At 42.6% G+C, this 16,940-nt stretch overlaps 1 protein-coding gene across 2 annotated transcripts in view; it reads left to right on the forward strand.

The window, feature by feature from the left end:
• The window catches only part of CPVL (carboxypeptidase vitellogenic like), a 112,412-nt gene that overhangs the window by 11,085 nt on the left and 84,387 nt on the right, over positions 1-16,940 (forward strand). For both annotated transcript variants that reach the window (XM_007193500.3, XM_007193499.3), the window contains 2 exons: positions 1,677-1,865; positions 8,508-8,626. In XM_007193500.3, coding sequence (XP_007193562.2) covers positions 1,700-1,865; positions 8,508-8,626 — 285 coding nt within the window. In that variant the 5' untranslated portion in view covers positions 1,677-1,699. The remainder of the gene's footprint in view (positions 1-1,676; positions 1,866-8,507; positions 8,627-16,940) is intronic.

Here is a 16,940-nt window from a genome sequence, read left to right on the forward strand (position 1 = left end):
TTTGTTCCTTATTGTAGTAAATAATAGAGAAAAGCATTTTTTAGCTACATACTCTATTTGGTTGGGCTTGTTTACATTAAGTCTGGGGGGTTCTATTAAGTTAACCATGAAAGACTTGACAAGGATTATGTATTCAATCAAATTATAATTATAAACTTTTATCTTATTGGGGAAATGTGGCTGAAAAGCTTTTTAAATTTGCTACAAGCAATATTTTCCTATTATGCCAAGTTGGGTTGTGATAAGCATGTGATTAATAGATTTCTACACATTTTGAGTTTTTAAGGTATTTTAGTGGCTTTGTATTTTAAAGCACTGAACAGTCGAAAGCGGGCATTATATTTGCATAAATTGTATATTTCTTTTTGCATCCCGAAATCTGAGTGAGCAGAGTATTTAACTAGCAGCAGTGCAGAGTAATGTAATAGCACTGATGTAGGCATTATAATAGTTAGCAGAGTCAGGATTAAGGGGAAGCAGGTGAGGTACCTGCCTTGGATATAAAAGTTAAGAGTGCCAAAAAACTCAGTAATCAAGATAAATAGTATTTTAATTCAATATTTGAAAAAATCAAAAATAGTACAAAAAAAACCCCACGATAGACAAAATCTCAAAATTTAAAAAAAGACGAGTTCCCACCCTGCATCTGCACCAGAGTCACCTTACTGTGGTCCCCTCCCTGATTGCATACTAGCTCCTATTTCTCTACTTTGATGTCCATGGATAAGGCACTCCTTTGAGTCAAGTTTTCTTTGTCTAAGATTGATGATAATAATCCTCGCTTTCCTGCTTGATTTATTAGGATGTTCAAATCAGCTAAAAATACATGGGAAAGCCCATTGTAAATACAATTTATGTGTTTACAAGTTTAGAGAAATCACCGTACAATTTTACGCCATTATTATTATCAGCTCAGATGAATACTCTAAGCAAACATCAGAGTGGAAGATCCTTGGAAAGCTTTGTGTTAATAAAGTGTGAAGTCTAACTCTTGAGTTCATTTGTCAGCTAGCTAGAGGGGCGGGGGCCTGAAAATTGTTGTAGGACCCTCCCTCTCCTCTTTCTTCCTTTTTTGTTCTTGGATGCAAAGTTTAGTGATTTGTAAGAGATAGAAAGGTGACCAGAAATCACATGCAAAATGCCCAGGGACAACTCAGGTCTCACCTTTTCTCAAGCTCTGCCTCCCACCAATGATGCCTTCCCCATTTCTTCTGCCTAGCTGAGTTCCACCCACCTTTTATTCACCTCCGACCTTGGTAAGGCCTTCCTAGGTTCTCTTGGCCTGAAATGTGTTCTCAGTCCTGCCTGTAGCAGATGACTGTCTCTCCCACTCATTTCATGATCTATTTACAGAGTCCCTGTTGTCTTGATGCTTCATGTAATCCTTCATCAAATTTACTTTCCAGACCACGGCTTTAGAAATATAAATCGTTTCTTTAGTTGCATTGTAAATCCCTTGAATAGCCTTCCATTAGACTGTTAATTTCAGGGTGAGCAAGGATTGGGTCTTTTTTTTGGGGGGGGGGTCTATCTTATTTAGGTTGTATCTAAGGTACTTAGCAAAGAGCTTTATATATATTTTTCTTTGAGTAACTAAATGAATGTCTTGCGTGTAAAGGGGCTCGGTACATATTTACTCTGTATTTATTTGTGGAATGTTATTGTTTCCATCCTAGGTCTAGACAGAACGGTTGGCGCCATGTGGAAGGCACTTGCTTTGCTGGCCCTGGTGGTGCTCAGCCCTGGTGGTGATGGGCTGTTTCGCTCCTTATACAGAAAAGCCCATGTTTCCACACCACGTAAAGGAGATCCAGGACAGCCGTTATTCCTAACTCCTTATATTGAAGCTGGGAAGTTTGCAGAAGGTAAGTTTAAATCAGAAACCACTGGTATAGCTTCAACAGTCGGGGTTTTTTTTTAGCAGTTGTCTCGCAGGATCCAAAATACATTCTGGTATTTTATTCAATTGTTTTATTTCAAATATTAATGATTTGGTGTCATATAGTATCAGAGTTGAGAGCTAAAATGAAAGTTCATCAGGGTCAGATTAACCAGTGGTTGAGTCCCTGCATATCTGTTTGTAAAACTAGTATAGGGCCTATCTGCAATTGGTTACTACGTGTCAGTTACTGCTTCCAAGCATTTGATATAAAAATCATTTTAGCATCGCAGCAAGCCAGGAAGTGCACCTGTTTTACGCACAAGAAAACTAAAGCAGAAGGAGATGAAGTTACTTGCCAGAGTCATACAGACACCAGCTGGTAGATGCAGGATTCACACCCAGACAGCTTCATTCCAAAGTCTAAGCTCACAGCCACTGTGCTGGGCCCCTTTGCCTGGTAAGTTACCTGAACATCCTAGGACTCAGTTTCCTCATTAATAAGATGGAGAAAAAACAACCCACCCAAGTCTCAGGGATGTTAAAAGAATCATATGAGGAAATGCATGTGAAAACTCTTTATCACCTGTAAATTGCTCTCTAAATATTAGTGTTTGCTGACGGCTTTTATTTAGAGTTTGTGGGGTTTTCTATTATTAATACAAAAAAGTATCTTTTGATGTCATCAGAGACTAAAAATTATAACATGCCTCTGCTCTTAATGCTTCTTCATGCTTAGGTAAATCACTGTGTAGGATCAATTATGTAATCTTTCTGGACCTCAGGACACTCCTGAACTATAAAATGGTATATAGGCAGAGCTGTTTGTAAAAGGGAGCAGAGAAATGGGGTGGTGGCTGGAGGGAGTTATGGAGTCAGGAAGGGTCGGGAAGAGAGTTACGGAGGGTAGGAGATAATGATGGAAATAGTCCAGTAGAGAGGGGAAAGTTGATTGGGGTGGGACGTCTGTTGCTGGAACATTTTCTTGAAGGAGATGAGCATCCATGGATGGAGGTCTTGGTGTTTGCTTCGGAGTTTATCCCTAGTCACAGGTGGGAAGGCAGAGTTAATGCTTGTGAGGCTGATAAGTTGGTAGATTTCATGGGAATGTGGAACTGAAACTGGAAATTTTAGGGAAATGATCATCTTAAAGATCTAAAATAAATGTATATACTCTGTATGGAAGTTTAAAATAAAACAACTTTTCTTTAGTTCTCATAGTCAATAGGCTGTCATCGTTCTTGTCTTTGGTTTGATTTAAAACCAAAATATTCTCCCCTCTTAAGGGTGCATTGGAGTCCTGCTCATATATCTTTGTCTGAAATATACATTGGCTCCATGTTTCACCATCTCTTTTCTAAGAAAAGATGAAAAACTTTGATAATATAGTCAGTGATAATGTAGTGAGGCTGTGTAGTCTTTTTTTTTTTTAAAGACTCATTTTTGCTTGATGTAGAAAAGTCATGAAAAGATGGTAGCCCAATGGCATAGGCTGACATCACTAGACATAAATGAAGAGGCAAAATATCATTAATCCAAATCCACCAAACTGGATCATATGCCTTCCTTTTGGCTTCCATGGATACTGATGACTTAGATTATGTTTATTCACAGTAAATCAAAGCAAACCATTTTGTTTAGAGCTGAAAAGGAGTTAAATACTCATAACTAAACCCTGCCAATTCACAGATGAGGAATTTGAGACTCAAATATTTTACATGACTTGCCCAAGGGGACACAGGTAATAGTAGCAGAGATGGGTCTAAGACCCAAACTTTCTGACTTGCGCTCTGTAATTCGCCTGCTATAATTTATTTTCCTTTGTTTAAGAAGCTTGTCCTCTTTTGGAGTGACCAGATGCACACATATGAAACAATTAAGGAATCAGGCAATGCATACTAAAGTTCTAAAGTATTACATTTGAGGTAGGCATGCTGGAAATTTTTAGAAGGAAGCTATCCCTGTTGGTTGGCATAATCCAGATAGAAAGTATTAGTAGTAGTAGTAGTAAGAATAATATCAATAAATAGCTAACATTTAGTAGTAATTATATCCCGAGTACCTGGCACAGCAGCTGTATGTAATAGGCACTCAATAAATATTTGTAGAATTTAAATTTGAGACCTATGTTTCAGGCGTTATGCTTTACACAAATTAGCTCTTTTAATCCTTACAGCAACTGTAATGAAAGATGAATACTTATTGTCCCCATTTTACGAATGAGAAAACTAAAGCCCAGAGAAATTAAGTGTCTTGCCCAGGACCATTTAAAGGTAGTAAGTGGCAGATCTGGAATTAAAACCTATCTCTGCTGACTCCAGAGCCTGAGGTGTGAACCACTGTGCTATGTGACCAGACTTGAGGGTGTAGGGTAAGATTTGGGCAAATAAGAAAGGGCCTGTGCATACTGAGTAAGACAGCTTAAACAAAGCATTAAGGCAACGTGGCCATGGTGTCTCTGAATCGTACATCTGGTAGAACAAGTGCAAAGAATACAGAGAAATCTGCCTGAGAGATTGTCCACATCCCTCCCATTCCTGGATTTCTTGCCTACAAGCATTTCACGGTCATGGGTGTCAGCAGTAGTAAAGAAAGATTCTGAGGGAGATAGTTTTATCTTCTGTCCTTTTGTGCTAAGCCAGATAGATCACCATCTGATGAGTGACAACATTTAAAATATTAAATCTGGTGTAATGTCACTTTCTAAAGTTCTGTCAAAAATCTTTGAACAGAATTTTAAATGGCTAATCCAAAATCAGGTACATCTGGGTATTCAACTGCAGTCCTGACAACACAATTAAGGATAATTGTATTCATCCGCTTTACTGAAAGTTCAGGAAGCTCTGGACAGATGGTCAGCTCACTCCCCTGAATCCCTTTTGTTTATCAAGTCTGTCAGAATCTTAGGAACATGAGTCTTAATATCGTAATGGAACATTTTTGAGATAAACAGTAATTCACAAAAAGACAAGGGAAATTTTAATTTTTAAAAAAATCCCCAACATTAACTGGCTTAGTTTTATGTAACTGTAATTGCATATTTGCTTTCTCTGCAGCTAGAATAAATCCTCACTCTCTGAAACAAAATGAATGTAGGAGGCCAGTTTTAGCATGTTTCCGGACACTGCCTTTTCACCAACTTTAGAGAATATTTTGCTATTAGGTCTTAATTTATTATTACTTATGGCCTGGTAGTGTCCTGTCCATCCTGATGATGATGCAAGTCTTTGCACATATGAAGTGCCTGATTAACTGGTTCAAGCCCTTCTTTGGTCATACTCTAATCTTTTTGAAAGTGTTACTATCACAAGCACTGGTAACCACAGTAAATAGCAAGTAGGAAGTGAAGTCGCTTCAAAGAAAACCTTTTTCCTTTTTTCAACTGTTTTAAACATTTGTATTATGAGTCACGGTTCCAGGAAGAAAGAAACTCCTCCATCTTGGGAGTCTATTTTCCACATTCCATTAATAGATTCTAGAAGGATGAATGGGGGACATTTGAAAATGCAAAAAATCAATTTAGTTGAAAGAACTTTTATTTTACTGGGGTTTAGTTAAAGGAAATTTAAAACAGGATGAAACACTTTTTTGTGGGCCAGAGAAAAGTTTTTCTAAATTTCTTGAGATCTTAATAAGGCCTGCCTGCCTTAGGAGGTTTTTGTAGAAGTAAGCTAATCCTAGTGCATTGCCAGTGTGTCATGTTTTAGTTCATTCATTCACATTTATTCATTAACAAATGTGTATCAAATGTCCTAAGTGTGTAAGTCAGCATACTGTGTCCCCGGGGGTACAAAAATAAACAAGACAAACTCCCTGCTTCCCAATAGCCCCTGATCCAGGAGGGAAGGTAGAAAGTATACCCCAGTCAGTACAAGGCAGCAGAGAAACAACTTTACAATGCTCAGAAAGGGAGGACTGGGTAAGCATCTGAGTCATTTTCAGAGCAGGCCAGCGGACCTTGTGTTGTGCTGGTCTCAGAGAGATAGATTGATTCAATCACCCCATCTCCCATAGTCCATTCCCTCCAGCTCCTTTCTATTATATGTTTTCTCTTTTTCTCATTCTACTTTGACCTTTCTCATTTTTCTCTGTCTTTCTCAAATGCTCACTTAGCCCTCTGGGATTCACATATCACTCATTCCCAACGCTTCAGCCTTTGGTTCTCTGCCCTCCTTTTTGGGGGGATCTCTGTTGGATTTTGAGAAGATTAATAGTTTTGTGAAAAATATTTCAAAAGTGTTTTAGGTACAAACTACCAGCTACAAAAGACATAAGTTCCAGGGATGTAATGCACAGCATGGTAACTGTAGTTAATAATATTGTCTTGCTATTTGAAAGTTGCTAAGAGAGTAGAGCTTAAAAGTCCTCATCACAAGAAAAAAATTTGTAGCTGTGTGTGATGACGGATGTTAAATAGATTTATTGTGGTGATCATTTCACAACATATAAAAATATTCAATCATGTTATATATCTGAAACTAATGTCATGTTGTATGTCAATTACACCTCAATAAAAAAAAAAAGGCCAAAAGAAGTGTTTTAAAGGCTGCCCAGCCCTGGAGGTGATCTTTCTGTGGGCTAATTGAGAGTGGAAGCAAAGATGGGAAAGGGAAGGGTGGGGGATGGGAAGGGCAGGCACATACCACTTTCCCCAAAACATCTCCCTTTTCTTTTCCTTAAAATCTTTCTTTGTTCTTTGCCTTTTTTTTTTTTTTTTTTTTTTTTTTGGTGGGGAGGGATAGATCTCATTGGGAAGAGAATGGGGAAGAGGTAAAGAGGTTGGATTAAACAATCTTTCCTGGGGGAACTGGACTAAGCCCCAAAAAGGCAAAGTCTTCTAGACTATTCTTGGGGTGGCCCACAGGCTGATGAGAATCATCCCTCTCTTTGCCTGAGCCCTTATTTTATGTCCATCTCTGTGCTCAAGGGTCATATGCATGTTTTCATTTGATCCTCACACAAAGCCCAGGGTGGACAAATCAGTATCCACATTGACACCATGGCTTACTGCATCCTATCTGTGCTGTCACTGAATGCCGAGTTGGGAAGAGATGTCAATTAGCACTCCAGGGCCCATGGGCTCTGTTACGCCACTGAAGACATCTTTCGTTGGTGGCACATGAGTAGGATCGAGCTTCCTTACCTACTGTCTACTAAACAGTCTCCAACTTAATAAGTCTCAGACTTAAGTAGCTTTTCTTGAACGATTTTGTTTTTACTGGGGACACTTGCTTTGTTCCCCCTAAAGGACTCTTCTTCACCCAGACTTCCCCACCACACCCTGCTTCCTACCTGTTTACTGTTCCTTCTCCACTCCTTTCCTAATCACTGCTGCCCCCTCCACTCCCTGCTACTTATACCTTTTGACTAACTCTCTAGCTGAGATGCAGTGTAGCAGGGTAAGGGCAGGAGCTAACTCTGCAGCCCGACTTCTGGGTTTAAATCCCAGCTCTCCTTTACTAGCTGTGTGACCTTGGGCAAGTTACTTAACCTCTCTGTGCTTCAGCTTTCTCATCTGTAAAGTGGAGATAATAATTATACCTACCACGTAATGTAAAGCCCTTGGTATTAGTTCTATTGCTATTAGTATTGTTTACTCCTGGGCGCCTCACCTCTCTGAGCATTCCCTCTTTCCTCCTCCCTGTCCCTGTCCTTTTGCTGCCCTTAGAAAACCAGGACCTCTGCCCTCTACAGCTGCCCCTTGTCCTATTTGGCTCCTTCTGAGTAGCCACGTGAGCACCCACAGTCTCACTGCCTGCCTCTCCCCACCCTCCCCAGCCGGCCCTAGCCATCCTTACTCCCCACATGCCTGGTGCATTTCCCTTAGTGGAAGTGGCAGGCCCTTTGCTTTCACCACAAGAAGAGTGTGGAGAACACAGGCCTCCCCCAGGCTGAGAGCTCCTTAGCTGTTATTTCTCTTTCACCCCCCCCACCTTTCGGGGTTAGGTGACTTTATCCTGCCTTGGCCTTCTAGGTGGCCCCATGTGAACACCTTGGTTTACTCTTTAGAGTGGAGCTGAGGATAGGTGATTTTCTTTTCTTCTTAGAAAAAAATATTGGGCTTCCCTGGTGGAGCAGGGGTTGAGAATCAGCTTGCCAATGCAGGGGACACGGGTTCGAGCCCTGGTCTGGGAAGATCCCACATACCGCGGAGCAACTAGGCCCGTGAGCCACAACTACTGAGCCTGCGCGTCTGGAGCCTGTGCTCCGCAACAAAAGAGGCCGCGATAGTGAGAAGCCTGCGCATCGCGATGAAGAGTGGTCCCCGCTTGCCGCGACTAGAGAAAGCCCTCGCACAGAAACAAAGACCCAACACAGCCAAAAATAAATAATAAATAAATAATAATAATTTTTAAAAAATCTTATTATAGTTCATAAGATATGAACCAAAAAAAAGGTTTAAAATGTCACTTGCCCTTGGCTAAATGGTGAATTTTGAATATGTGGAACTGGCCAGGGCAGGCTGGAAGTTGCTACCAGTAAGCACCTTTATACCAATCCCCTTGTAGCCTTTCTGATCACTTCATGCCAGACCTGGCCCCTGGGAGAAGTCTGGCCAAGATGGAGGTGGCTCACCCTGTATTTATTATTTGTCTAATCCTCGGGTAAATTTTTTTTCCCCCACTAGGTAGACGGTTGAGCTCGGTGGCTCCTTTCCCAGGATGGAATTTGACGAGTTATTCTGGCTACATCACTGTGAATAAGACTTACAACAGCAACCTTTTCTTCTGGTTCTTTCCAGCTCAGGTAGGCCTGCAGCAGCGCCCTCACAGGACATTGATGCTCAAGAGCCGACTCTGTTGCTTCAGGTAGAAACGTTGGTCTACAACCAACCTAAGGGTGCTTTTCTTTTCTTTTAAATCTTTTAGATTTTTTTTTTTTCTAAAAATAAGTGCCAGTGACTCTGCCGTGGTGTTCCTGTTTATGTGCAGGAAACAAACGTTAGTGGGGGAGGTCCGGCTTTTAAATTCCTTGCAGCCTTGTTCAGAATATTAATGCTGCCACCTTCTTCCTGCCACAGTCTTCTTCCTATCTTTTTGTTGTTTTGTTCTAAAAATACTTGGGGGCAGGGTTGGGCGGTGGGGAGCCGAGGAAGGACAAGGAGTGGGGAGATTCCTGAAGTTTACAGGTGATGCCTGTCTAAGCCTGTTTAAATTTAGTCAATTGTAGTCTTATTTGGCTGCTCTGTCTATGGATTTTGCTGTGCCAGTTACCATTCTTACACTCACTCCTTCATGCATCCAATACCCATTTACTGAGTAGTGCTCTGTGGGGATACAGAGGTGAGAGAACTGAACTCACTCTGTGGGCCTTTAGGGGAGGGGTGGGGAGGACCAGTGACCCAGGATGGCTTCCTGGATGAGGGAGCTATTTACCTTCTCACATCCATACAGACACAGGTTCGTATATGCTTGTACTTCAGCATTTCTATTTAGCTCACGTCAAGGTCACACAGTTCTTCAGCAGGAACAAATTACTTTAGGCTTATGGATACTATTGGGGTTATTGTAAGAGGTAGTGAGATGCATAAACAAATTTTATCCCACCACAGGGTAATTTTCTATTTTTATTTTCCAAATTGAATTTGCTTTAGAAGCCAGAGAAAACAAAAAAAGGTTACCCTCCTGTGGAGGGTAGTATTTATATTTGCATGTGATTTGCATATAACAGCATTGCATATGTAATGACTGGGTAAATTGCTTGAACTAAATTGCTTCTCTTGGTACTGTTAGATCATATTTTCTTGACTTTTCATTTCTACTTTCTCAACCATGGCCTCTGACAGTTCACCAGGTAGTTGTGGGTGGAAGGAGGCATATAAGAAATGGTGAGGAATTCTAGATACTTTATAGTTGGAGCTCATAGCAGTTTTCAGGCTGTCAACCACTCTGGGAAGGCTTCTCCTGGACCCCTTACATATTTCTTCCTCATTGTTACTGTTGAGTGAGGCAAGTAAGGCGCCGAGAGCACAAAATTTAAGGGAAGACTCACTCTCACGGTTGTACAAGTGCAAGGCTGGTACCTGAGTGACCTCTAGACTCTCCTGCTGGTACCTCCCATTGGGGGAACCCAACTGGAAACCAAAGGGCAAGGGAGTCTGGTCCATAGAGAGCTGCCTACCAGGGCACAGAGCAGAGTAGAGACTGGATCTTCAGAAGCAACCAAGTAAATATCCCAATATCCAGCACAGCTATCTTGAGGAGATAAATTAAGCCTAGAAAGATGACCTGTTTCTAACAGGTGGAAATTTTCCTCATGTTCTTGGAAGTCCCTTAAACTCCATGCCTTTCAGAAACCATATTGTATGGTTTGTGATATCACATCTATCCATATCATTGAATACAGGCGTTTATCATGAATACAGGCATTTATCATAAATAGGAGCTGTATTAGTTTTCTATTGCTATTGTACAAATTTGCACAAATTTAGTGGCTTAAACAACACAGATTTATTATTTCACAGTTCTGGAGGTCAGAAGTCCAACACCGGTCTCACTGGCCTAAAATCAAGGTGTCAGCAGGGCTGTGGTCCTTCTGGAGGCTCCAGGGGAGAATGCGTGTCCTTGCCTTTTGCAGTTTCTAGAGGCTGCTGGCATTCCTTGGCTCATGGCTCCTTTTCCCATCTTCAAAGCCAGCATCAGTGAGTTGAATCCTTCTCACATTGCATCATTCTGGCTGACTCCATACTCGTATCACCTTCCGTGCCTCTTGTCTTTTGCCTCTCTCTTCATTTAAGGACCCTTGGGATTACTTTGGGCCCACCTGGATAATCCAGGATAATCTCCCTGTTTTAGTGTCAGTTGACTAGCAACCTTAATTCCATCTGCAACCTTAATTCCATCTGCAACCTTAATTCCCCTTTACTGCGTAGCTTAACATATTCACACGTTCTGGGGTTTTGGATGTGACATCTTTGGAGGCCATTATTCTGTGCAAAATGGAGACTTGAAAATCTTACCTGGATTACTGATTTGCAGTATGTTCTCTCTCAGTGATCATCACATTTTATTGTACTTAGGAATTATCTTCACATTTCCCCAGAGATTCTGACTTGTAAACTGGGAGAGGCCAGCAAGTTGTAGAATTAGCAGGTGGACCACACTTGAGAAACCATCACTCTAGCCTACAGGCTACCACCCTGGATTCAGTGCTCCTGGCCCCAAAGTGGCCCACACTCCTTTTATTGGAAACACCTAGAGCAGGCAAACCCCGATAGAGGTGGTATGTTGTCCCATGCATCTGCCTAGGATGAGGGCTAGAATGGAGGACTGAGGAGGTGAGTGCAGCCTGTGGGGTCAGCTCTCCTAATCCTGCTTGGTATTCCTCGAAGTCCTGCCAGGGCTCCACCTCCGCTGCACTCTCTGCCTCTCCCACCTCCACCCCAGCCCTGCCAAACCTGATTCCTTACTCTCTCTTCTGCTTCTGTGGCTGGTTATGATACCAGTAAGTTCCCCATTGACTTCTACGTGGTGGCTTTTTTTTAGTAATGATCCAGATTTGTGAAAACAGCAATTAATGTTGAGGGAAGTGATCAAATGAAAACCAAACAAAGACCCAGTCTTTTCCTTTTTAGGTTGCCTCTGAGAGGTGAACAGCTTTATCTAGGATATTGGTGATTCTCTGGGACTATAAAGCTAGTCAGGGAAGTGGGCTTAGGATCTGCTGTACCCACTCCTGGTTTCCAGACTGAAACCCCCTGCAGTAAACAATAACTGTGCTATTGGGGCCCCCCTTTTGATTAAATGAAGACCTACCTATGCACCCCCTGACCAGATTATGTTCTTTTGGGCCCAGAATACATTCTTTTATAACCCTAAATACATTCTAAGGTGATCCCAGAAGACATAAAAACAACACCACCACAGCAGGAAAGAAGATGCTTAAGCACACAGTGTTCTGTTGGAAGTGATAGGCTGAGCTTCAGGAAGAGGCAGAGATGAAAAGATGGTACCATTGACAGCTGTCACCACAGACGGTACCAGGTGTCCCCACATGGCAGCTGGGATAGATTTTTCCGAGACCTCCTTACAGGGGAGCCCACATGCACAGTCAGGTCTCCGAGGCCCCAAGGCAACCATTCCTGCGGAGCCAGTCAGTCTGTAAATTATGGACCAGGCAAGTTTAGGTGAAGGAGATAAAGCATGCGAGAAGGAGAAGCAGTGGTCACCGAGATGGGAGAGAGTTCCTTTCCTTTGGCAGAAATACTAGTTTGTTGCCTGTCACAGGGAAGCAGCTGATACGATCATCAGGAGAGAAGTGACCCCTTAAAAAAACTGAAGGTAGAGAAAATGAAAAACCCAGGAAGGATGCCACACTTGTAATATCCTCTGAGTATTTTTTTGGACTGCCGTTTCTGAAATTAATTGTCTTTTCCTGTTATTTCTGTGAGGCTCCCCTGTTATTATATACAAATCAGTGCATAATGGGTTCTAGAACTTGAAATCGGTGTGCAGTTAGGGATGCAATCTACAAGAGAAATGAATAGGCATTTTGCATGGAATAAAAAGTACAAGGAAGGGCTTCCCTGGTGGCTCAGTGGTTAAGAATCCGCCTGTCAATTCAGGGGACACCGGTTCAATCCCTGGTACAGGAAGATCCCACATGCCATGGAGCAACTAAGCCCATGCACCACAACTACTGAGCCTGTGCTCTAGAGCCCATGAGCCACAACTACTGAAGCCCGCATGCCTAGAGCCTGTGCTCTGCAACAAGAGAAGTCACCGCAATGAGAAGCCCACTCACCGCAATGAAGAGTAGCCCCTGCTCGCCACAACTAGAGAAAGCCCGCGCGCAGCAACAAAGACCTAACTCAGCCAAAAATAAATAAATAAATTTATTTTTAAAAAAGTACAATGAAGCCAATAAAAATGTTAACAATTAAAATAGCTGTTCTTAACTGAACGTTGACCATGTGCTAATAAAGCACTGTGCATTTTCTTCTTTAGACCTTACTAAAACCACATGAGGAGGGAATTATTATCCTCATTTTACAGATGAAGAGGATTACAGAGATTAGATAATTAGCCCCAAGTTACCCAACTAGAAATGGGCAGAATTAGATTTTAAAATGAGGTCTCTGGTGGATAAATCTTTGCTCTTGATCATCCCATGTTGATCCTGAGAAAATGAGTCATTAAAGGCAATAGATTACAGTCGTTAAAAGTATAGCTCTTGAGTTAGTCAGGCTTGGATAAAACCTTGGCTCCACTCCTTTTGCCAAATGTGATCTTCCTTGGGCACATTCTTAACTTCTCTGAGCATTGGTTTCCTTGTTTTAAAATGAGGATCAAAATACCTACTGAACAATGGTTTTGAGAGAAATTAGATAATATGATAAAGTCTCAGAATGGTGTCTGATACATAGTAAGTAGACTTGCTATTAGATACATAGTAAGTAGATTGGCTATTATTATGTCATTATCATCATCACCATCATTATTGTTAGTTTTCCTCGTATTAACACAAATACTCTACAGAACAAAACCAGACACAATTTGGGAGGTTAAAGAAGGCAAGAGATAAGGAGCAATTCCAAATTGGAAGGAGCTGGATGCCAGCCAAGAATGTGGATGAATTGTTACTGGGTAAGGAAATTACAAAGTGAAATTGGGATTTTTTCATGTTCAAGAATATAAAAAGGCATATGGATTATTATTTTTTGATATTAGCATCCTTTTCATTGGAAAAAGATATCCAGCATTGAACTTTGTTTCATAGATATAGGAATAGAGGTAATTTATTGGATGCATTTAGCTAAAGCCTGTAGATTATTCAACTGTCATGGAGTCAAAATCTGAGATGTTTAGAGTTGGGCCTAAGCCCCTTTACTCAGGGCCCCATCTTGCTCCTCGAGCCGAGGACAGTGGCTGGGATTCCTGGAATCTGACTAGTTGGTGGTTGAGAAAGGTCAGTATCATACTGAGGAGTCAGCAAGGCCAGGATAGGCTGAGGCATGGGAGGCACCTGGAGGCAACATTGGAGGTGCTCCCTCTCTCTCGGGATCATGCAGGTGCTGACCCTGCTTAACCAGACACCAGGAAAAGCAGGAGAGCACGGGGATTAGGCGAACACGGTCCAGGTCCACAAATCCACAGTGCGGTGCAGGGGCAGTGAGCCACTCTGATGCTCATGGCCAAAGCAGAAGGCATTCTCTCTGGGAGCAGGAGAGCAGGTCCCCAAGGGTATCTGGAAGCCAGTAGGAAAGCCCACCCAGGGAGTGCAGACATGGAATCAGGCTCCACGGGGCCTCTGCACAAACTCAGTTCACTCCCTCCTCTGGGTGTCTGGACTGCTTCAGTAACAGTCAGGGTGGTAGAGAGCAGTAGCTCCCAAATTTGCTACAGCTCGTCAGACATACCTGTGGAGCTTTACAAATATAATAGATTCCCCAGCTCAGTGTGCGGCCCCTCCCAGCAGAGATTCTGATTCATTCGGTCTGGAGAGGGCCCAGGGATCAGTATTTCTATCAGGCTCCACAGTGATTCCAGTGCAGTTGTCAGTGCACTTGAATTTGGGAAGAGAGAACTAGAGGTCAGGAAACTGGGATTCTAGTTGCAGGTCTGCGGTTCCTCACTATATAACTTGGGACAGGACATTTATACTCTCTGAGCCTTCATTTTCTCATAGAGAAATAAGGATGTTAAAGTTGATTCCTAAGGTCCCTTCCCAGTCTTACATTCTATGGTATCTATAGTTTTAGTCGGCTTGCCTACAAAACATCCTTAAATGTGCAACCAAAGTTATAAAAGCATCCGAGAACTCTGGTTTGTGAATGAACCCTTGAATTTGTGGCCTCTGTGGTAACTGGCCTTCAAGAGAGTCCCCAGTGATCTTCATTTCTTGGTATGTGTTCTCCTGTGCAGTCCCCTTCCATACTGAATCAAGGCTGGCCTTGGTGACCCACACATTAATAGCAGAAATGATGGTGTGTGACTTCCAAGCCCGGACCATTAAGAACAATGCTGCTTCTGCCTTGGTGTTTTGGACCACTCACTCTGAGGGAAGCCAGATGCCATGTTGGAAGGATGCTAAAACAGCCATATGGACAAACTCTTCTGGAGAGGAAGTGAGGCCTCCACCCTCCCGTCAACCTTGGAATCAGGCCTTCAGACGACTTGCAGCCCCGGCTGATATCTTGACTACAATCTCATGAGAGACCCTGAGTCATAACTGTCCAGCCAGATAGCCCCAAATTCCTGTCCCACAGAAAGCAAGAGAGATAATAAGTGATTATTATTGTCTTCAGCCCCTAAATATTAGAGACATGTTATGCAGCATTAGATAGCTCATAGAGCCTCTTGTCATGTACTTTTGGGCTACGTTTGTGATATCTTGTGACATCTAGAACTTCTGGAGTGGTGACTACTGTACCAGGTTTTTTTGATTGTGTGTGTGTGTGTGTGCGCGCGCTTTTGTGTTTTTTGTACAGTTTTTTTTGTTTTTTTTTGTTTTTTGCCTGTGGGCTCCAATTCTACCCTCTTACCTGCTCCACAATACTAGAGTTTTAAACATTTTTCCTATTCAGCAAACACGATATTTTTTTTGAAGACAAAAGCAAATTTATTTACATATTAAATCATAATATAAAAGCAAGAATACAAATGCTATCAAAATGTTCACAATGATTTTAGGCTAGGAGGATTAAAAACACTTTTTTTTTCTGTCTGTTTTATGCTTTCCAGATTGGTTTCCACGAACAAGTATTATCTATTATAAATTTTTAAACAACTTTATTAGACACACCAGATTCCTTATGGACTAGTTCCTGCATTTTTTCTCTAGTGTAATCTCCAAACATATTTTCTTATACTCCCTATGTTCAAATAGTAACTGATCAACTTAACATGTATTGAATTTTCAGTGAACACGATATTAAGCTTTGTCAGTAGAGGGTGCTGGAGGGACATTGTAGGAGGAAGTTGGCTTCTTTTCCTGGCCCCTTGTGCTGCGTTTTGCTTTCTCTTGGCCCTGCTGCGCAGTCTGTCAGCAGTGTGTGTGGAGGGACAACCAGTGGCGCTCTGCCTTAGCTGGGCACCCAGACCGCGAAGACCCTCAGCAAGCTTACAGTCTGGACTCTGTCCCAGTGACCACCTGACTATGGCCCTCGCAAGATAGACACCATTCGTCCCAGGTCTTGCCAGCGAGCAGGCTTCCTACAGCCCAGCTTTCTCGGGCACCCTCTCACCAGCCTGGACCACCTGCATCCCAGAGAGTGGCTTCCCGCAGCCCTCCTGACGTGGGCACCGTGCACTCCTGGTTGTGTGCCTTCCTTCAAGCAAAGAGGCTCCCAACATCCTGACTTCCTCTGCACTCCCGGCCCTGCCACCACAGCCCACTGTCCAGGAGGCCTTTCCTACTTGCCCAGGGGTTGTTGGCCAGCTTTGCCTGGGCACCTCAGTGAACGTCTCAGCTACCCAACAAGGTCTGGACCGTAGCCTTGGGAAGGGCCGCGCCCCATCTTATGAGTTTGTCCATCCGTGGACATTCTCCCTCAGCCCAGGATACACTTTAGAGTTCTCTTTATATATTTATGGTTATTCTCCCGTTATAATGAATACCCCTTTATGTTAAAATCTTCCTGTTCCTTGGTGGACACAGGAAGCCTACCTAGCATGCTGGCATTTGGCGAACACTGAGGAAGTGGCTCAGGGGGAAGCAGACCCCTCTGGCATTCTGCCCCTACTCTTGCCCTGGGCTGGATATGATACTTATGGCTTATGGGGGCCAGGGCAAACACTAGAACTTGTAACAGAATTGAAGGTCAGTGTTTCCAGGTTAAAAAAATAATAGTTAAAAAAATAGAAAAATGTATTGTGTGTTTGCTGAGAAGGCATCAGGAGCCAGGGCAGCCAGTTTTTCTGTCTCAGCCTTATTCTGTCAAGACCAGTGGATCACTCATCTGTGCTTTGTTGCAGATCAACGTGCTTTGCTTCTACAGGCATTTGGCAGAAGATGGGTACCCTACAGTTTCCAAGCCTATCTGTCCTTGGATTGTGCAATCAACAGAGATTAACTAGCACTTCTCCTGGGGGCAAAGTGTGATTGGCCCAGTTTGGGTCAG

This window comes from Balaenoptera acutorostrata, chromosome 7 (genome assembly GCF_949987535.1).
Source record: "Balaenoptera acutorostrata chromosome 7, mBalAcu1.1, whole genome shotgun sequence".
Taxonomy (NCBI): domain Eukaryota; kingdom Metazoa; phylum Chordata; class Mammalia; order Artiodactyla; family Balaenopteridae; genus Balaenoptera; species Balaenoptera acutorostrata.